The 23118-nt window shown below is 42.0% G+C and overlaps 1 protein-coding gene across 1 annotated transcript in view; it reads left to right on the plus strand.

Moving 5' to 3' along the window:
* The window catches only part of LOC132397669 (uncharacterized), a 258258-nt gene that overhangs the window by 1553 nt on the left and 233587 nt on the right, over positions 1-23118 (plus strand). Inside the window, exons 2-10 of the mRNA XM_059976438.1 lie at positions 4997-5095; positions 7226-7351; positions 8606-8731; positions 8901-9023; positions 11638-11760; positions 14075-14200; positions 15648-15773; positions 15999-16184; positions 17899-18117. Coding sequence (XP_059832421.1) covers positions 4997-5095; positions 7226-7351; positions 8606-8731; positions 8901-9023; positions 11638-11760; positions 14075-14200; positions 15648-15773; positions 15999-16184; positions 17899-18117 — 1254 coding nt within the window. The remainder of the gene's footprint in view (positions 1-4996; positions 5096-7225; positions 7352-8605; positions 8732-8900; positions 9024-11637; positions 11761-14074; positions 14201-15647; positions 15774-15998; positions 16185-17898; positions 18118-23118) is intronic.

Raw genomic sequence — 23118 nt, forward strand, 5'->3', positions numbered from 1 at the left:
CAGGGCAGAAATGGCTAATACAAGGCATAATTTTAAGGTGATTGGAGGAAAGTAAAGGGGGAGGGGGGATGTCAGAGGTAAGTTCTTTATGCAGAGAGTGGTGGGTGAGTGCATGTCCTGCTGGGTGTGCTGGAGTGAAGATACATTGTGGCACTTAAGAAACAGTTAGACAGGCACATGAATTATAGAAAAATGAGTGGCTATGTAGGAAGAGTTAGATCAGGGGTGGGCAAACTTTTTGACTTGAGGGCCACAAAGGGTTCTAAAATTTGACAGGGGGGCCGGACCAGGAGCAGATGGACGGAGTGTTTTGGTAATACACCTCATAAGAGAAAATAAAATATCATGGGTTATGTAGAAAACATGTGCTTTAATTTCAATTGAAAATGAACAAATGCATTACAACAAAATATCTGTCTTTGAAGTCCCATGGTATTTAGCTATTTATTGAAATGTCTTTTAAAACACTGAAAATTAAATGAATAAAATACAGCTTTTTTTAATAGTAACAGTTATTATTTTAAAGCACTGAAAATTCTGTTATCCTTCAAGATATTATCATCATCACTCTCCTGACTGTCTTTATTTCAAAAACGGTAGGAGATGCAGGTCTACTTCTCCTGCTCCTTCTTATTCAATTGTCCCCTGTGCCAAAACTCAACAACGACCCGCACAATGACAGAACAGTGAGAGCGCGCCAATATGCGGAGCTCTGTGCTCGCAAATCCCCGCAGGCTATCTCCCTTAGCCGGAACGCTGGCTAATTGTGAGCCGGTTCGGATGTGCCAGGAAATGGGTCGCCACAAGGTCACAAAGTAAAGCGCAAATGTGGAGTAATGCGCTGCACCTCAACAAAGGTCAATGTATATAGAGTGTGTCATCTATTGGGAAGACGCCAGAATTGTGGGGAAAAAACGTTAACAAGGTTTATTAATATAATTTCATCAAGTTCTGCGGGCCGGATTAAAAAGCTTAACGGGCCGCATATGGCCCGCAGGCCATAGTTTGCCCATGCCTGGGTTAGATTGATCTTAGAGTAGGTTAAATGGACCTGTACTGTGCTGTAATGGTGTAGGTTCTAAATGGAGAGTTCAGCTGATGAACTTGCTAGGTTTGATACACTTTCCAGATTGCTGCCATCGTGTAAAAGTTATAGTGGATTTGAGTGTGGTGTTGTGGTGTACTGTGGTGTTTAGCATCTGGGGTAGTGAATGCGCTAGAGGAAGGGGTGTGTTGGTATGGTGTTGTGCTGTGGTATAGTGGGGGAAACAACAGTGCTGTGAGGATATAAAAGTATTGTGAGGTAAGGAAGATGGGGTCAGTGCTGTCGGGGTGAGGGTAGACCGGGGAGGTGGAGGAGGTATCATGATATATGAGATCAATGGTGCAGACAGGGGTTTGATGGTCTGTGGTGTGCTATAGCAGTAAGGATGGGTTGGGCAGGCAGGGTGGTGTGGAAATGTGGGTGACACCGTGTTGCAGTGGAAGTGGAGCTGGTGTCAGGATTGATATGACGGAGTTTGAGTGGTGTTATGATTTAGAGGGAGGGTGACCTAGAGGAGGTTTGGTGGTCTTGTGTTATGGGATAGTGTGAGTTAGAGGAGTGAGGGTGGTATGCTGTAACTGAGAAAGGAGATCGTGGAAGTATGACTGGGTGATGTGTGGATGGAGGTAAGTGGGTGAAATTGATAGGCCTGTTCTGGGGGATAATATGGTGGTGTGGGAGAGTAAAGGTTTGGGAGATTGTGTAGTGGGTCAGGGTTGGGTAGGTGATTAGCCATTTTAATTCAGAATTGGCTTGCCCATAGAAGATAGAGGACAATGGTCAATGGGTAGTGGTATTATGACTGGAGGTCTGTGACTAATAGAGTCCCACATGGATCTGTACTGGGATCTCTGCCATTTGTGATATGTAAAAATGACCAGGATGAAAACGTAGCTGGGTGGGGTTATTAATACTGTAGATCATATGAATAATGGTAGTGTTGTAGACTGCACAGAAAACTGGAAAGGGATACAGGTGAATATAAGCAGATGAGAGCAGAGAAATAGCAGGTGGAGTTTAACTTACCCAAATGAGAAGCATTGGACCCTGGGAGGTCAAACATAAAGGTTCAGCACGCTGGTAAGGGCAAGACCCAAAGACATATGATTTACGTTACTTAATTTGTCAAGGAATTGATTTCAACAGTTTCTGCTGAAAGTTTTATGTTGCAGCTTTATAAAAAACTAGATAGGCTTTGTGTTGAGTACTGCATTCAGTGCTGGTTTTAGTAAGGATCTCATGGGATTGGAGAGGGTACAAAAGAGGTTTTACAGGATACTGTCTGGATTGGAGGGCATGTCATATAAGGAGAGGTTAGGTTGTTTTCTCTGGAGCAGTGGAGACTGAGGGGAGATCAGATTTAGAGCTGTATAAGATTATTCATTGATAAAATAGACAGTCGGTATCTTTTTTTCTGGGTTGAAATGTTTAGTACCAAAATGCTTGCATTTAGAGTGAGGGGGTAATTTCAAATGAGATGAGTGGGACAAGTGCTCTACACAGAGTAGTGAGTACCTGATGAGCTGCCTAAGATGATGGTGGAGACAAATAAAATGGGGATGTTGAAGAGGCCTTTAGATAGGTACACGAATGTGCAGCAAGTGGAAGGGTATGGACATTGTATAGGGAGATGGGATTACTTCAGTTCAGAATTTGATTACTAGTTCAATTAGTTCAGCACAGCATTGTGGAGTGAAGGGCCCATTCCTGTACTGTACTGTTCCATCTTCTTTGATCTAAAATGAGGATGATGTGTGAGGGCAGGGCTGGGCAGGGTAGATGTGGTGTGCTGGAGCATACAAGAGTTGGGGAAGAAGTATCCATGACTGGAAGCAGTGAGGGGCTTGATTTTGAAAGAAGTGCGTGGCTGGGGTTTCAGGTTGAGACTAACACCTGCCGCAAATGAAGCAGGAGAAACCAGAGTTTCCCCGCTGCAGAGACTGAACACTCAGTGACACACACACGTGCCCAGAACTTCTCAGGAGACCCCCTCCTGCCGGGACATAGACTCAGAGATCTACTCTTACAACATTGTGAAGACAGCCTCAAAGTTCCAAGATAGCAGTGAGCTGTTGCAGGTCCTCCCCCTGAGTTAGTTTAATAGTGATCCTCATAAGTCTGCCCAACTCAACAAGTACCTCCTTTAAAATAAAGCACCTACAGTATTGTGAAATCCCCTCAAAGGTGTCACATTGACACTGATACCTATGAGCTGGGTTTTGAGAAGTATTTTGAAGGAAAGGGAGGCAACCCTGAGGTTTATGGCAAAGTTGCAAAGCTGAAATGTTGAAGTGATGTTGATGAAAATTAAGGAGGAAGAATATAAAATTCCCAGTGGATTTTAGGGCTGGATGAAGCCTTAGAGATTGGGAGGGTAAACACCATGTAGGAATTTAAAAGCAAGGAAAAAGTTTTTAAAGGCAAGGGTTTCGCATTTAGAGAGATGATGGGTAAATGTTTCAGGGCAAATATAGTGGTGGAGTATGTTATGTGGGAGGGAGCTCGGTAGGCCACCAATGGCATGAAAATTAAAACAAAAACTGCAGGTGATAGATGTCTGAAAGACATACAGAAAATAAAGTTCATGTACTTTTCACAGAGAGGGAAGCAGAGTTGATGTTTCAGGTGAGAACTGCAGTCAGAATGTTGGAATGAGACGGAAGAGACTGCAGAGTGAAAAACAAACTGCTGTAGAAACTCAATGGGTCAGCCAACATCCATGAGGGAAATAGACTTCCATTTGGACTGGAAGCAGTGAGGAACTCAAGTCTGGAAGAAAAATGTGGCTGGTTCTGAAGAAATTTATTTTTAAAATAGAGAGAAAATTTTAAAAAAAATCTGAGGTGCAAAGGATCTTGTGAGTCCTCGTGCAAGATACTCCAAAAGTTAACGTGCAGGATGAGTAGGTGGTGAGGAAGTCAAATACAATTTTAGCAGTCATTTCGAGAGGACTAAAATATAAAAACAAGGATGTAATATTGAGTCTTTATAAGGCACCAGTGATGCCTCACTTTGGAGTACTGTGAGCAGTTTTGGGCCCCTTATCTAAGAAAAGATGTACTGATATTGGAGAGGGTTCAAGAGAGTTATTCTGGGAATGAAAGGCTTATCACATCAGAAGCATTTGATAGTTTCTGGCTGGAACTTACTGGAATTTAGAAGAATGAGAGGAACTCTCGTTGAAACCTGTCGCATGTTGAAAGGCTGAAATAGAGTGGATGTGGAGAAGATGGAAGGGCTGACTAGGACCAGCAGATACAGCATTAAAATTGAGTCCGTCCATTTAGAATGGAGGTGAGGCGGGATTTCTATAGCCAGATTGGTGGTGGTGAATCTGTGGAATTCGTTGTCACAGGCAACTGTGGAGACCAGGTCATTGGGTCTATTTAAGGCAGAGGTTAATAAATTATTAATAAATCAGGGTGTGAAAGGTTGCAGGAAGATGCAGGTGAATGGGGTTGAGAGGAAAGTGAATTAGCCATGATCAAATGGTGGAGCAGACTCAATGGGTTGAATGGCCTAATTCTGTTCCTGTGTCTTGTGGTCTAACTGCAGTCAAACCTGCCGCAAATGAAGCAGGATAAAGCAGAGACTCCCAGTCCCCGTGACTGGGAACTTTCCTCAGTAACACACACTGAGAGTTGGAAGGTCTCAGCCCACAACATCGACTGTCCATTTCCCTTCACAAATGTTGCTTCAACCACTGAGCTCTCCAGAACTTCTTGTTCCTGATGTAGTGTTAATATTGTGGTTCATTATGATGTACTGCCATGATCTAAATGTTGAATTCTAGAGAAGGTCCTTCTGCTGATGGAGTGTTGAATTAGTGATTCATTATGATACATTGCTGCGATCTACTTGTTGAATTTTCAGAGGTCAACTGTTTTCATAGAAGTTGTTTTGCCATGTATTTTACAACTTCTTTGTTAACTTCTGTGAATTGAATCTCAGGTCTGGGCTCCCTGTCAGTGTGTACCTCTGTCATCCAAGTAAACACCTCCTCAGATGGCCCGGTGACCTCCCGACCTTTTACCTTCGACATCTACTCTGGTGAGCCTCACATTGTGATGCTCCGCACAATGTATAGCTGCAGTTGGTAATTATTTTATTATTATCACATACACGAAGATCCAGGCATGACATCCAGTCAAATTACTCCATACATAGTTACACTGAGGTTGTGAGGATCTCACGTGCTCTGTGCATACCAGCTGTGTTGTGTAAAAAGCACAGCAGCGCCTCTTTCACCTCAGACAGTTGAAGAAGTTTGGTATGGGTCCCCAGATCCTAAAGACTTTCTGTAGAAGCACACTTGAGAGCATCCTGACTGGCTGCGTCACTGCCTGATATGGGAACTGTACTTCCCTCAATCGGAGGACTCTGCAGTGGTGCGGACAGCCCAGCGCATCTGTAGATGTGAACTTCCCACTATTCAGGACATTTACAGAGACAGGTGTGTAAAAAAGGCCCAAAGGATCATTGGGGACACAAGTCACCCCAACCACAAACTGTTCCAGCTATTACCATCCGGGAAACGGTACAACAGCATAAAAGCTAGCATCAACAGGCTGTGGAACAGCTTCTTCCACCGGGCCATCAGATTGATTAATTCATGCTGATACAATTCTATTTCTATGCTGTATTGACTGTCCTGTTGCACATACTCTTTATTACAAATTACTATAAATTGCACATTGCACATTTAGATGGAGACATAACGTATAGAATTTTACTCCTCATGTATGTGAAGGATGTAAGAAATAAAGTCAATTCAATTCCATATCAGGAAAATAAAAACACAATGCAGAATTTAGTGTTACAGTAACAGAGAATGTGCAGTGAGGGCCGACAAATAACATGCAAGGGCCATGATAAGGTAGATTGTGAGATCAAAAGTTCAGCTTACAGTGGAATAGAAACAGTCCTCAAGTCTGGTTGTGTGTACTGCATGTTTTCAAGCTTCTGTATCTTCTGTCCAGTGGGAGGAGTGGACAAGAGAATGACCAGGGTAGGAGGTGCCCTTGATTGTGTCAGCATCTTTCCCAAGGAAGTACAGGCAGAGTCAATAGAGGGGTAGGTGTTTTTTGTGATGTACTGCTCCGTGTTCACAACTCCCTCAGTTTCCTGTGGACTTCAGCAGAGCAGATCCATAACAATCTCTGATGCATCTGTGCTCTCTCAAATTCAAACTGACACTTGCAGGCAACTTGGTTGAGAACGGAACTGAGTATAGAAGATGGTAAAAAGTGGGTTCGTACAGTAGATGACAAAGACACTCCTAAGTTATCTTGTAAGATCCATACAGGAAAATTGACTGGATGATCCCTGAAATCTACTTCAAGAACCAACTTACATCTGGAAGAGAGAATTGTAAACTTAGGAAGTGACCGACACTCATTATGACAAACAGATTGATAAGTTAGCTGAAGAAAAGCTGAATTACAAATCATTATTCAGAGTGGAAGCAGATCCTACAGACCTCTGATCCCATACTGACCATCAAACAGTAATTTGCATTAATAGTGCACTAACACACAAGAAGCCCAGGAAAATAGGAGAAAGGATCTTCCACTCAGACCCGCACAATTCAATATGATTAAGGTTGCGTGAGCTCGCTCTCTCTCTCTATCTCTCTCTCTATCTCTCTCTATCTCCATTTCTATCTCTCCATCTCTATCTTTCTAACTCTGTAAAATCTCTCTATCTATCTATCTATCTATATATATATATCCCAGTCTCTCTCTATCACTTCATCTCTATGTCACTGCCTCTGTCACTATGTTAGATACTATCTCTCACATTCTCTCTGTCTCTCTATCTCGCTATCTTTAATTTTACCCTCTATCTTTCCCTTCCCATATAATGTTCTCTTCTGCATGTGTAAGGCCAAAAACCTGGAATGATGGGCTCAAGGAGCATTTTGAGGCAGTGAGCAATGCAGAAGGTATTTTTTCACTTAAGCTACTGAGTGGCAAACTAACCAGACACTGAATTGAAGTGGCTCTTGATTTGATCTCACCAGCTATATAAAATAAGTTGAACGTGCAGAGTTTTAAAAACAGGAAAACTGAGCCTGCAATCTTACTTGAAAAGATCCTGAGGTTTGAAAAATGTGAGGTTTTTTTTAAGAGGAACATCAATATAATTTAAAATTGAGCATAATATGCCCCTGCTTTTCAGAAGTGGATGAATGTCTGCAGGACAATGGCGGCTGCTCCCAGCTCTGTGTGAACACTGTGGGCAGTTACCACTGTGACTGTCACCCAGGGTACACCCTGAGACCCGGAAACAGTTCAACGTGCACAGGTTTGACCTTTTACATTTCATCCTTGAAGAACACGCTATAAATATCTCACTTTTTTAAAAAGCAAGATTTGTGGTTGTGCAATATCTTCAGCCCATGACTGAATTTAGTTAGTTTAATTGTCAGTTAACCACATACAGCCAAACCACATACAGTTTTCTTGAGAAAACTCAAGAATACAGCCAAATGAGATAGTTTTACGGCAGGGTCAAGGTGCAAAGACACGTTACCCACAGCCACACACAGTAAGCAGACACAACATCACAATTACGTAATAAGAGTCCCAAGGCCCATCTTCCTCCTCCCCCGCCCCAGCAACGGAATTGACTGTGATGTACAAACCTGGTCATGTAGCATTGTAAAATTGAACCTTCACATAGCTGTGGAGCCTCCACTGAATTGAGAAAGTTGGAGAAATTATTTTTTTAATCTGGAGGATGGGGGAGATTTGGAACTCTGAACCTGAAAATGCAGTGAATTTAAAAACCCTTACCACATTTAAAAGGTACCAGGCTGTATATTCGGACCTATGACTTGTAGGACTATGGATTTAGAGCTGAGAGGTAGGATTAAGCTGGAGAACCATTCTTCTCCGACCAACACACATCCATGTTGCCTAGTTACACCCATATGACCAAAATAACCTTCTAACCCACATGTCTTTGGAATGTGGGAAAAAACTAGAGCGCGCAGGCGAAACCCACGTGGTCACAGGGAATGAACAAATTCCTTACAGATAGTGGCAAGAAAAGAACCAGAGTCTCTAGCCCTTTAGTTGTTGTTATTTGTCGTGCAAGTCAAAATTGAAAGGGTTATTCAAAAAAGGGTTTCAAAATTGAAAGAGGACATTTCATGGCTCCGGGCATGTGATTGCTGTAAACAGGCCTAAATTGAGTGGAAATGCTGAAGATGTTTCCAATGAGGGGAGCATCTAAGTTCAGAGGGCACAGCCTCAGAATAGAAGAATGTACCTTTAGAACAGAGATGACGTAAAGTTTCTTTAGCTAGTGGGTGGCAAATCTGTGAAATTCATTGTCGCAGACGGCTGTGTATCTGACCCGTTGGGTAAATTAAAGAGGAGGTTGAAATGTTCTAATAAGGATGTGAAATGTCTTGAGGGAAGGACATGAGAATAGGGTTGACAGGGAAATAAATCAGCCATGATCAAATGGTGAAGCAGATGCAATGGGCTGAATGGCCTAATTCTGTTCCTATGTTCTATAGACTTATGATCAAAACATGCTCCTGCTTTTCAGATGTGGATGAATGCCTGCAGGACAATGGCGGCTGCTCCCAGCTCTGTGTGAACACGGTGGGCAGTTACCACTGTGACTGTCACCCAGGGTACACCCTGAGACCCGGAAACAGAACATCATGCACAGGTTTGACCTTTTACATTTTACCTTTGAAGAAGCCAAACCAAATATTATCTTTTCTAAAAACAAGACAATGTTTTGGACCCATGACTGAAATTATTGAGACAGTGGAAAATCAGATATTCTCACAGCTGTGGATTCTCCAGTGAATTCTTTCCTTTCTTCCAAATTCTAGATGTGGATGAGTGTCAGAGTGGGAGCCACAACTGTCACAGCTCGGCTTCCTGTTCCAACAGCCCCGGCTCCTTCCAGTGTGTGTGCGGGGCTGGCTACACTGGGGACGGACGGAATTGTACAGGTAAATGATACCAAAGACTGAATCTTTCCTATTCAAAACCTACCATGGAAGGTTTTCATATGGGCAGGAATCTCTGAACCAAGGGTAAAAATTAGCTAATGTTATGACATTTGGTGTAATAGGGGAAAAATGTCCATTAAAGGAGAAGTGACTTGACTGGTGTGGAGAAACCAGAGCCTTCCAGTGCATGTCTACACATCATTGAAGTTAATAAGATGGTAAGACAGCCAGACAGGGTGCTTCCCTTTATTATCTGAGGCATTGAATATTAAACTATGGAAGTCATTCTGGAACTAAATCCAACACTAGTCAGACCATATCATGGAAAGATTCACAAAATTCTGAGGAATTTAGCAGGTCAGGCAGCATCTAAAAAGCGCTCAACGTTTCGGGCTAAGACCCTCTTATCAGGACTGGGATGGAAGGAGGAAGATGCCAGGTGGGCAGGGAAGGCTGGATGAAGTAGAACTGGGAGGTGATAGGTGGAAAAGGTAAAGAGCTGGAGAAGAAGGAATCTGATAGGAGAGGAGAATAGGGAGCAAGGGAAGGAGGAGAGGCACCAGTGTGGGGGCAAGGGTTGATGAGGAGAAGAAGTAAGGGGGGACAGAGTGGGGACATAAAAAGGGGAGGAAAGGGGAAAAATTACTGGAAGTGGGAGAAGTCAATGCTCAAAATTCAATGAAAATTGCGTTTATGCTGGGGAGGGCAGGGGATTCCCCGGGATGTTCCCAGGACTGAAAAATGGTAGCTATGAGGGAAGATTGAAGTTTGGGTTGTTTTATTTGGAGGAGAGAGAGCCGAGCACAGACATCTGAGGTGTATAAAGTATGATGGGCGGGGGTAAATAGAAAGGACCTATTGCATAGAACATAGAAAGTACAGCACAGTGCAGGCCCTTTGGCCCATGGTGTTGTGCCTACTCCAAGATCAATCTAATCCTTCCATTCCACATAGCCCTGCGTTTTTCTTTCATCCATTTGCCTATCAAAGAATCTCCTAAATGTATCTAATCTATCTGGCTTCTTCACCAACCCAGCAGCGCATTTCGTACACTTACCACCCTCTGTGTAAAATAAACCTGCTTCAGGCATCTCCCCTATACTGTATGTTCCTCTCAAATTAGCCTTTTTCACCCTAGGAAAAAGTTGCTGTCAGTCCACTCTCGCTGTGCTTCTTATTATCTTATATGTGTAACTCTATTAAGTAGTTTCTCTCTCCTTTGCTTCAAAGAGAAAAGCCCTAGTTTTCTCAACCCTTCCTCAGAAGTCATGCTCTCTAATCTCCTCTGCACTCTCACTGAAGTATCTACAATACACCCTTCCTATAATGAAGCAACCAGACCGAAACACTCAACTCCAAGTGTGGTCTAACCATAGTTCTTTAAAACTGCCACGTTACCTCTCACCTGTTGGACTCAGTTACTAAAAGCCTACATATTGTACATATTCTTAGCCACCCTCTCAGCTTGCATTCTTCATTCTTCAGGAATCTGTGGACTTGGATGCCAAGATCCTTCTCTTTCTCCACAATGCTATTAGTATTGTACTGTGCCTTCAAGTTTGACCTTCCAAATTATATCACTTTACACTTTCCTGGACTGAACTCCATCTGTCACTTCTCAGCTTAACTCTGCAGCCTGTCAACGTCCCATTGTAACCTATGGCAACCTTCAACACTGTGCATAACACCACCACTCTTTGCAGACTTACTAACCAACCTTTCCATTTCCTCATTTAAGTCATTTATAAAAATTTCAAAGAGCAGGGGTCCCAGAACAGATCCATATGCAACACCATGGTCATGGACTTCAAGGCAGAATTCTCTCTATGAAATGCCACCCTCAGCCTGTTAAAGCCAATTCTGTATCAACACAGCCATGTTTCTATTGATTTTATGCCTCCTGACTTTGTGAATAAACTTACCATGGGTAATCTTGCTGAACATCTTACAAAAATCCATATACACCACATCCACCACTCTGCATTTATCAACTTTTTTGTCATTTCCTTAAAGACTCACTGTCAATAATCCCAAAATTATCCCTGGGAACAAAGGAATAAAGGAATAGCAAATGCAAGCCTTCAATTTTCTAGTACTTCTCCTGTGGCCAGTGAGGAAGCAAAGATCAACAGTGGCACAGCAATCTGTACCCTTGCTTCCTGTACTAACATGGGAGATATCCCATCCAGGACCAGGAACTTACCAATCCTCAAACAAGAGAAAATCTAAGCAACACACACAAAATTCTGCCTGGACTGAAGATTATAGATGCTGCCTGGACTGCCGAGTTCCTCCAGCATTTTGTGTGTGTTACTCGTCTAATCCTAATGTTTTTTCAAGTGTTCCACTTCTCTGCCTGTCCAGCCACAAAAGTAATTGACTCATCTATTGGTGTCAAGATAATAGAGGCTTATTCTGTGAATGGTGTGAGAAGATGGGTAGCCAGAGATTTCCTGGAATGAAGATTTCCTGGAATGACCACAGAGATTCTTGTGTGAGAAACCATGCTGACTCAGTCTCTTCAAAATGCAGTTTTTGTACATTTTGCTGAGAAGTTTATTGTTCAAGAAGCAAGTAACCTTCCAGAGACCCCTTTCTTTCTTCCCAACTCCAGATGTGGATGAATGTCAGAGTGGGAGCCACGATTGTCACAGCTCGGCCTCCTGTTCCAACAGTCCCGGCTCCTTCCAGTGTGTCTGTGGGGCTGGCTACACTGGGGATGGAAGGACTTGTACAGGTAACTGGTACTGAATTTTCACCTTGGGAATTTCTCAGTTCACTTACTTGTTTGATACAATCCCCCACTGAAGTGATAATTTGTCAGAATCCAAGAGTTTTAGCTTAGTCAAAGAGATGATAAACTTAGAAACTTTACTCATCTTCTAACTTTGTGAGGTCAACATTTCAGTCTCTCTTCAAAAAATATTCCAGTAACTGATCTTCTTTAATAGTCACAATACAGACTTGCATAATTAAAATTGTCCAATGTGGCTGGTCAATTGTAATCAGGGTTGTGTCTGATGGCTCCAAATAAGTCAGTAATGCTAATCCAGAAGGTTTGGTTCAGAAAGGATTAAAACATGTTATGCACAAAAGTTGACTGACTTTTCTTAAACATATTCTGTATAATTGTAGGGAAGTTAATTTGGCTGGTTTTAATTCCCAAGTCCAATGATGTGTATTTACAACAGACAACTGAATACTATTGGCTTCATTTTGCTTCAGGTTCTCACAAAAGATTTACGCATATGCAGCCTTTTTAAGTACCCAACACAATGGGTTTCTTATTGGAAGCACCTGGATGCCTCATGTTTGCTATACTCCATTTTTCTGGTATTACTCCTGCAGCCAGTGAAGATCATCAACAACAATGCAGCAATCTCTTCCTTCACTTTCCATAGTAATATATGGCATATCTCACTAGGCCTGGGCGACCTAAGGTTTATCAAAATTTACAACACATCTTCTTTCTTAAACTTGACACATCTAGTACATTAGCCTGTTCTACATGAACCTTACATTCATCTAGGCTTCTGGATGAAGCTAAGTATTCTTTAAGGACATTCCTTACCTCAAGTACTAGCTAAACTATCTCCACTTTGCATTGTACATTTCCCTGAGAACATCTGTTCCCAATTTACTTTCCTAAGTTCCTGCCCAATAGCATTGTCATTAGCCCTCCCCCAATTAAATGCTGTCCTAGATCTTCTGCTCCAGAACTATTGTCCAGAACTATGGTAAAGCTCAAGGAACTTTAAAGGTGATTTGACTGAAGTGTAGAAGATGATAAGAGGCATAGGTCAAGTGGATGGCCATAGACCTTTTTCCAGGGCAGAAATGGTAATATGAGGGAGCATAATTTTAAGGTGATTGTAGGAAAGCATCAGGAGGATGTCAGAAGTAAATGTTTTACAGGAAGTGTTGGGTGTGTGGAACGCCATGCAGGGGTAGTGGTAAAAGCAAATAATTAGGGACATTTAAGAAAATCTTAGATAGCAATATGCATGATAGAAAGAGAGAAAGTATTCTTTAAGGACATCCCCTATCTCACGTACTTTAGGTCCCCAGGCCTATGAGGACTACGTAAATGGGAAGGGTGAGATTGGTATTAGAGATGGTTAAAAGGTCAGCAAAACTTCACGGGCCAAAGTGTCTGTACTGTGGTGTAACATTCTGTGTCCATGTTCTGTGAGTTGGTCACTGTCTCCAAAATACTCTCTGAGAGGCAAGGTTCATTGCATAGTACTAATCCTCCTCTAATTTCCCTTTGAGGTGGATTCAATACAATGGGTCATTGAGTCAAAGTAATTAGCAAAAATTTTAGAGGGAAGGTGAAGTCTTTTTTCTCTCTTACAGAGGCTGGTGGGTCTGGAACTTTTCAACCTGAAACAGTAGTAAAGGCAGAAACCCTCACCACATTTAAGCAACACCATGTTGAATTTTCAAGTTGTGGCTTTGCAGATTGTTGTCCTGGCGCAGGGGGACTGGATTAGGGTGGGAAGCTCTTTTTACAACAAATAAAGACACCGGGAGATAATCACTGCTCTTGCTGTTTCTCTCCGTCTCCATCACCCTCTTCTTTCTCTACTTCTCCTCCTCCCCTTCCCACTTCCCCTCTTGCTCCACGCATAGTCCCTCCATTCATTCCTCTTCCCCCTTTCCATTTGCCCCTGCCCCATCTCCCATCACTCTCCCCTCTCACCCCTTTTCTCTCATCTCCCTCTTGCTACCTCAATTCCACTCCTCCATTCCCCCCTCATTCTGCTTCTCTCTGTCCTATCTCATCCCCTCACTCCCTCATTGTTTCACCTCCCTCTCCCTCTCACACTTCTTTATCAATGGATCTCCCTCCCCCTCCCTCCCCCTCTCATATCAAAATGTCTTTTGATTTGATCTCTCAACTTCCTTTCAAGTGTAAAATAACCTCAACATTTTAGTTTTAAAAACATGAAAACTGCACAGGTAATCTGAAACATGTGGCATTATATTATTGGAAGATCAAAGGCCTTTCCTGAAAGTAAATTTCAGTGTAACACACCCCTGTTTTTCAGATGTGGATGAATGTCAGCAGGACAATGGCGGCTGCTCCCAGCTCTGTGTGAACACGGTGGGCAGTTACCACTGTGACTGTCACCCAGGGTACACCCTGAGGCCCGGAAACAGAACATCATGCACAGGTTTGACTTTTTACATTTCATCCTCAAATAACTCACTTCAATTATCTTCCTTTGTTAAAAGCAAGATTTGTGGTCTCCCTTAAACCCATCATTCCAGTCTGTGTTCTATGATAACTTGCAGGCTGAATCAGTGGTAAGGAAGGCAAATGCAATGTTAGCATTCATTTCCAGAATACTGAAATAGAAAAGCAAAAATGTAATGCTAAGGCTTTATATGACATTAGTCAGAACAAATTTGTGGTAATGTGAGCAGTTTTGGGCCCCAGATCTAAGAAAGGATATGTTAGCATTGGAGATGGTCCAGAAAAGGTTTATAAGAATGATGCTAGGAATGAAAGGGTTAACATATGAGGATATTTCATAGTGCTGGGCCTGTGCTTGCTATTGAAAAGCCAAAATAGAGTGGACATGATGAAGTTGCTTCCATTACTCTGAGAGCATAAGACCAGACAGCAAAGCCTCAAAATACAACAAACATTCTTTAGTGCAGAAATGAGAAGGAATTTCTGTAGTCAGAGGGAGGTGATTCTGTAGAATTCATTGTCACATTCAGCTGTGGAGGCCAAGTCATTGTGTGTATTTAAAACGATGGTTGATAGGTACATGAAATGTTATGGGGAAAAGACAGGAGAGTGGGGTTGAGGGATAAAATAAATCAGCTGAGTTTGGATGACAGAATCTGTTCCTTTGTCTTATTGCCTGGTAGTTATAACATGCCCCTGTTTTTCGGATGTGGATGAATGTCTGCAGGACAATGGCAGCTGCTCCCAGCTCTGTGTGAACACGGTGGGCAGTTACCACTGTGACTGTCACCCAGGGTACACCCTGAGACCCGGAAGCAGATCAATGTGCACAGGTTTGATCCTTTATTTTTTATCCTTGAAAAACTCACACCAAATATTTTTCCTTTTTTAAAGTAGAACCCGTTGTTGTAGGTCTGGTACCCACGACATAACTTGTTGAGATGTAGAATAATGAGAGTCAGGGTAGGTTAATCATCCCTATAGATCTGTCCTCTCAATGAATATGACTGCTGTAAACCTGCTGTCTCCCCATACTCCATGATGCTTTTGTGTCTAAAAACCTCTCCCTCTCTTTCTCAAACATAATTCTAGCCAGTGACTGAAGAAGTTTCAATTTATCAGCCCTGAACTCCTTACCCTTCTCCTGGTACTGTGACCCCAGCTTCATGACATGGCCAATAGTGGAAACCTCCACTCTGTGGTCTGACAGACTTTGATGAAATAAGATTGCTTCTGAAGAAACAGAAAGTCCTGATAGCATGATATTTGACCTTTTATATTAGTTGTTTGTTACATCTCTGAGCTGATGGAATGACTACAGGACACATTGCAGCCTGGCTATGCAGACAAAAATCATAACCATGTCCACACTCCTCTTCCACCTTCCCTCCACCTCTGATTGTTTATTTATCTACTCTTTTCAGATGTCAACGAGTGTGCGGATCCGGCACAGAATCAGTGTGACAGCAACGCTCAGTGTCTGAACTCGATGGGTTCCTACCACTGTGAGTGCAAATCCTATTACAGAGGGAACGGGACGCACTGTGAAGGTGAGTAACAGAATAGGAACCTCAGCCTCCTTGCCCATGATATATCAGATATCATTCATGACGATTGATTAGGGCAGCTTTTCTCCCTAATGTTGGATAGAAAGGCTGTTCTGTTTAAATGCTGATGATCATTGTGTGAATAAATGTAAAGCAGTGGGGTATAGGAAAGGACAAAAAGGAATTCATGGTTGTTCAGTGATTCATGTTGTCTTTCTTTGGTTTCAGATTGCTTTTGCCCACCAGAAATTATCCCAGGATCTGTGGATCTGCAGACTCTTTCAAGGAATCCCTGTCCCTGTGTGTCTGGTTTCATCGTGTCCAATAATTTCCAAAGCTACTACCAGCATAGTGCAGACATGTACTGGTTCTTCAACCTGGTCCAGGTGTCTAACTCCACTCACCTGTACACAGGTAACACTCCATTTTCAAGGATAAAACAACAGTCATGACAGGTGCATCATCAGATAACGAGAGAGCAGATGCTGTTTAGGAAAGGAAGAGCTAGCTCTACAATCCAGATGTATATTGAAGAGTTTCAAAGAGTTTTCATCACTGGTGTTCCAGACTCATCCATCTATTTCAAAACTCTGCCTTTGGTTACTTGATGTCAACCATAGCATTTAGTAATAATTGCTGCTGTACACACTATAACCTGGGCTATGGAAATCATTCCTCCATTCTCTAGTTTTCACATTCTTGAGCAGCAAAACATGGTCACCGAGAGAAAAAAATCAGAACAAGATTATGCTTCCAGACATGTTCACAGGAATGCCTAATGGATTTATTTTGAAATCCTTCACGAAAGATCATTCAGGATCCTATCAGCTTCCTTCCTCTCCGGTTCTTTACCTTTCCCACCAGGCTGGCTTCACCTATCACCTTCCAGCTATCCTCCTCCTCCTCCCCCCACCTTTTTATTCTGACCGCTTCCCCCTTCCTTTCCAGTCCTGAAGAACAGTCTTAGCCAAAACGTTGACTGTTCATTCATTTCCATAGATGCTACCTAACCTGCTGAGTTCCTCCAGCATTTTGTGTGTGAAGCAATGTTAAAAGTAACATTCAAGTGGACTGCCAATTCTACTGTATTATAAGCATTGGGCCCTCCATTTGTCAGGGTTAACCATGGATGTTGAGTCCCAGCTGACTACAAGCCAGGGAAGAACCATGTGGAGAGCAAACTGTTGCCCATGCCCTCTCAGCACACAGCCGGTGAATCCAAAGGAGCGGCACAGACCAATGCAGTTTGGCACCAGGGGCATTACAGGAGTTGCTGGTTAGCATTGAACTCAACATAAGACTGCCTTAGGGACTCCAGAGCTAGATTTTCCTTTGGGTTTACTCCTGAAGTCTTCCTCATGAGTGGGTACAGTTGCAAGGAAGTGAGCCGAGGTTTGAGATCAAAGTTTTCCTTCTCCTGGATGAACTGCCAACCATGACTGTCAAGCCCCATCTGCCTGAAGGTTTTAAGGCACCAGTAACCCACATTTTCCCCTTCTGTTGGTAGAAACAGTCCTGCCGGCCTTAGTAGCTAGTCCACACATGAAGACCAGGAGCTTGGTTGTCAGAAACAGTTTGAGCCTCATACCATTGAGAGCATTTAATAGACAGTGGGAGCTTATCCCAACTACCTTCCCTGCCTAGGGCAAACTTAGAGTGATACAATTCAAGGGGGTGATCCAGTTGTAAAATGGGAAACAAGACACTCCGTTGCACACAGGCAGAAATCACAAGCAGTGCTGTGATAGCAGCCAGATCTGATTGCTGGGAGGTCGTTACTGGCGGAAGTCACTGTGAGAACTCTCTAGTTCCAAAGTTCTTTGTTAGAGTATATCTGAGAGAAATGATAGGACTTGGTTCAGTTTTTTTTCCCAGGCAGAGAATCTGCAGTCCTCCACCAAGTTGTTAACAAAGCAGCATGTTGTCAATACTGCGTGAAGTTCCAGGCCTGGACTCCGAAGGATAGCTTGTATTCACAGCATTTTGATTCAAAGGTTCGAATGCATAATGTGAAACAGGTGCACCCCTACAAGTTAAAGGGATGTGGTAGCACTGACTGTGTCTGAAATCGTGTGTCAACTGTTGAGAAACTGAGCTGCAACTAATTAGGGCACGTTTTTTCCCGCAGGAATCCGTTTCAGGGTGGACTTGTTGACTGTGACTTCCCAGAAAGATTACATCTCCTTCAGCTGTGGAATGAATCCTGATCAAGGCGTGCAATTCAACTTGACTGAGGAAGACGTAGACATCGGCACATTTCGTGTCTTCAACTGCACTAACGTGTGGGTCCATTTCCATTCTGGTCCACACACACCAAGCACAAACTTCAACATTTATTATGAAATGGGTGAGTTCTGCCTCATTTGCTTCCTTCACTTCTTCTTATCACATCGTTGTCAAGCAATTGTAGATCACACCCTCTCTAGGTGAAACAAGATTTTTCACTCCCAGTCCAATAAGCCTCTTCTGCAGTGTTTTAGAAGCAAGACCTCCTTCAAATTGGTTATCTAGAACTGAATATAATAACCAGAGGTTTATAATGAGTTACTATGATCTCCTTACTTTTATATTCATTTCAATGTAAATTAGTTCTCTTGCATAATCTATTCAGCAAATTATAAAATTGTTTTCCGCCTTCAAAGCTATGTATTCTGAGGTAACTGTCCCTGTGTCCTGTTGGTTCTGTTTAATCATTTTCCTTCCATGAGTTGCACTTGTTCATATCTTTCTGCACACAGTTTTTGCCTCTAGTGTTAATCCATTTCAGACTTATACCTTCCTCAATTCCATCACAATGTTCTTCATTGTTCACCAGTTTTATGTTACCTAACTAAAATTGTGTACTTTTCATATGAGTCATTCATATGAACCTAATAGATCAACATATATTGGGAATAACCATGGGAATCTCTACTTCCCTGAGAAATTAAACAGTCATTGTTGCTTTCTACAGCTTATCCGTACCCTTTAATTTCGAGATTTATGAACAGTCCATTATGTCACGCTTTATCTAATGTCTAATGAAAGTTCAAACTGTGTTTCACCAGTTGGGAAAAATTACAAATCTGTGTCTCCTGATTGTTAGAAGTTCTGGGAAATTATGTAATTGAAATGAAAAAACATACAAGTTATTCTCCTAGAGATTTAGAATAGATCTTGCACCTCTCCATTCCAAATTAGAAATGGTGTTGCTTTTGTAATATGAAAAGGGAAACAGTTGTTGAAAATATGTGTACTTAACAAAGTTTTGCTATTAACTATATCCTTCTCCGGCTCAACTTTCTCTCTTTGAACTAATTGTTTTGTTGACCAGGTTGTTACTGCATTAATGTTGTGGGGTTGTTTTCAAAGGAGATAGCAAAATCTCATTGTGGGTCATATCTATAAGGCAGTAGCATTACAAGCATATTGCCCATACCACTCATTGCTTGTGAGGAAGTTCACACTGGATACAATTCCCATCAACATTACTAAAATCTCTCGTTAAAATGCAAATTCTTTGTTAGAAGTTTTTTCTCGATCATAGTCGAAAGTGAGGGAAGGGACAGATGCCAGGTAAAACAACCACAACTCATGCAACTGAACTAGCATTTGGAAACAGCCACAACAGCAAAAGATACAGGAGCAGAATTCGGCCATTCCGAACATTGAGTCTACTATGTAATCATCCCATTCTTCTGCCCTCTCTCTGACATTTCACCCCTTTACTAGTCAGGTGCCAATCAAACTTAAATACACCCAATGACTTGGTCTCCACAACTCTCTTTGGCAACAAATTCCATAAATACCCACAGATCCTGGACTTTCCTTCCAATGGAAATGTACTCTCCACTTTTCCATTGGAAGGAAAGTCCAGGATCTGTAGGTACAGCCTCAGAATAAAGGGAAGTACTTTTAAAACTGAGGTGAGGGGGAATTTCTTCATCCAGAAAGGAGTGTACTCTCCACTTAGTGTTGGCGCGTGGTTAAGGCATTTAACTAGTGATCTGAAGGTCGCTAATTTGAGCCTTGGCTAAGGCTGTGTGTGTGTCCTTGAGCAAGGCACTTAAACACACATTGCTCTGCGACGACACTGGTGCCAAGCTGTATGGGTCCTAATGCCCTTCCCTTGGACAACATCTGTGGCGTGGAGAGGGGAGACTTGCAGTTTGGGCAACTGCCGGTCTTCCATAAACAAAAACACCTTGCCCAGGCTTGTGCCCTGGAAACTTTCCAAGGTGCAAGTCCATGGTCTATCGAGACTAACGGAGGCCTACACTACACACACACACACACACACACACACACACACACACACACACACACACACACACACACACACACACACACACACACACAGACAGACAGACACACAGACAGACAGACAGACACACACACAGACAGACAGACACACACACACACACACAGACACACACACAGACAGACAGACACACACACAGACAGACAGACAGACACACACACACACACACACACAGACAGACAGACAGACACACACACACACACACACACACAGACAGACACACACAGACACAGACACACACACACACACACACACACACACACACACACACACACACACACACACACACACACACACACACACTCCACTTCCACTCTATCCTGAGTTTTCAGTATTTGATATGTTTCAATGAAAACCCCCTCATCTTTCTGAACTCCACTGATTACCGAACCAGATGCATCAAACACTCTTCAGAGTTAAAGCCTTTCATTCCCCAGGATCATCTTTGTACAAAAGGAAGGTCTCCAGAATCCACAGTCATAGTATCAAACCAAGCATCTGAGACAGAATTTAGGACTGAGGTAAAGAAAAATTTCTTTATTCAGAGGTGGTGATTGGAATTCCCAATTGCAGAGAGCTGCAAGAATTCTATAAAAGAATTCATTGAAATGAAGGAGTTCTGGATAGTAGAGAAATAGAAGGGTATGAGGATAGTGCAGTGGAATGGAACTGTGCAATAGTGGGTCAACCATGATTTTGATAAATAGCAGAGGAGTTGATGGGCTGAATAACTAACTTCTGCTTCTACGTTTTATATTCTTATGATTCATGCTTGTCCCCAAGATCATCTTATCTGATAACATCAATATACATCACTAACAACATTAAGTCAGCTGCAGCACGCTGACAGAAAGGCAAACTAAAATTGACAGAAACCCTTTACTCTGGAAGAGAGAAGCAATTTACCAAGAGATTTGTGAAGAAAAAGGAGGACTAGTTCTTTTAAATAGTGCTCCCAGTAACAAGTTGCAATGGAGAGGAATAAGAACAACAGTCTAACTACAATCGCCAGTGAACCTCCCCACTGAGAACCAAACAAAGGTAAATCAAACCTTCCATTCAATGAGAATGGGTGACAGTGTTCTTGACTGAAAGCTATACAGACAAAGTTTTAAAATGTACAGAGCGAGACTTTAAAGAGCAACACTTCACTTAGAGAGTTCACTCACATGCGGGAACATCATTAAACAAATCCACAAAGGAATCCACTTTAACTCTGCAAATACAAGTTAAATGAGGTGTACTGGGGAAACGAGAAGACTTTTGCTTTCTAAGCAAATATGGCTGTAAGAGAACAGAAGAAAGATGAACACTACTGCATTGTTCCTTTTCTTTTTGCACTATTACTTTATTTTGTAATTTACAACAATTTTATGTCTTTGCATTCCACTGTTGTCATGAAACACATTTCAACTTAAATTAAACAGTAGGTATATACTGATTCTCATTCAAAAGTCAGAAATGCCCACAAGATACAGTGAGTCATGGATATCCAGATCTTTAAACAGAGGCAACACTAGCAGCCTACAAAGAATGAACATCCCTTGAAAGAAAGTGAGCTTGGTGTACATGTATTCAAAGTTCTGATATTCTCTAATATTCTCAGTTGAAGACTGGGTTTGAATAATAAAATGGTAAATTTTAAGGTATAGTGTTAACAATTAAACATGTTGTGGTGGTATCGTATTAACTATCAATTGTGGTGTGGCGTATGGGATTTATTAAATAATGTAAAAGGCAAAGTGTTGAGTGAAGAAGCGAATCACATTTTCAGATGCTGGACATGGAGAAGAACTATGTTCCCAGAGTGTTACATATTATTACACTATGCATCAGGTAGATGAGTCGTTAAGATGTTAATTATCCAGAAATGAGATAATAAAGATAGTTCGTGCTCTGTTTCAACACTTGCTTCAAGCATTCACAAGCAGCATGACTTTTAAGTTACAATTATTATTATCAGTTAATTAGCAAACACAGTATGAACATGGCTTCCAAAAAGTTTGTGTGTGTGTGTTTACCAGATTATTTGTTCAAAATCAAAGTAAATTTATTATCAAAGTGCACATATGTCCCCATATACAACCTTGAGATTAACTTTCCTGTGGGGATTTGAGGAAAGTAAAGAAATACAATAGAATTTATGGAAATCTATAAGTACAGTAAGCAATCACTGGCAAACAAGCAACGGGCAAAAGAAGACAAATTGGAAAGATAAAAATAAATAATCAATACTGACAACATGAGTTGCAGAGTCCTTGAAAGTGAGTCTACACTTTGTGGAATCAGTTCAGAATTGAGGTGAGTGAAGTTATCTGTGCTAGCTCAGGAACCTAACGGTTGTAGGCTAACAACTGGTGGCATGAGACCTAAGTGCCGCCTATCCAATGGTGGTAGTAGTAGTGAGAAGAGAGCTTGGACTGGATGGTTGTGGAGCCACCATCCCTGATGATGTATGCTGCTTTCTCATAGCAGCACTCCTTCTCAATGTGCTTAGTGGTGGTGACAGCGTTGCCTGTGATGGACTAGGCAGTACACGTTTCCATTCTTGGGCATTGATGTTTCCATACCAGGCCAGGATGCAAATATTCAGGATACTCTCCACTGTCTATCTGTATAAGTTTATCAGGTTAAGGTGACATGCCAAATCTATGCAAACTTCTCAGAAAGTAAAGGCACCGGTGTACTTTCTTTGTGATAACACTGGAGTGCTGGTTCCAGGATGGATCCTCTGATATGATAGTGCCAAGGAATTTAAAGTACTGATCCCCTCATGATGACTGGCACCTTGACCTCCAGGTTCTTCCCTCTGTAGTCAATAATCTGCACGTTGGTTTTGCAACGTTGAGAGAAATGTTGTTGTGGCACCATTCTATCACATTTTCAATCTCCTTTTTATATGCCGATTCATCACCACCTTTAATTTAGCCATTAACATCATAGATGTGTTCGGTATCGTGTTGTGTATTTAATATTTCGGTAATATTTGAGCAATACTGTAAATGTGTTTGATTAAGCATTATTTATTTGATGAGATAATTAATGACA

Source organism: Hypanus sabinus, chromosome 8 (genome assembly GCF_030144855.1).
Source record: "Hypanus sabinus isolate sHypSab1 chromosome 8, sHypSab1.hap1, whole genome shotgun sequence".
Taxonomy (NCBI): Eukaryota; Metazoa; Chordata; class Chondrichthyes; order Myliobatiformes; family Dasyatidae; genus Hypanus; species Hypanus sabinus.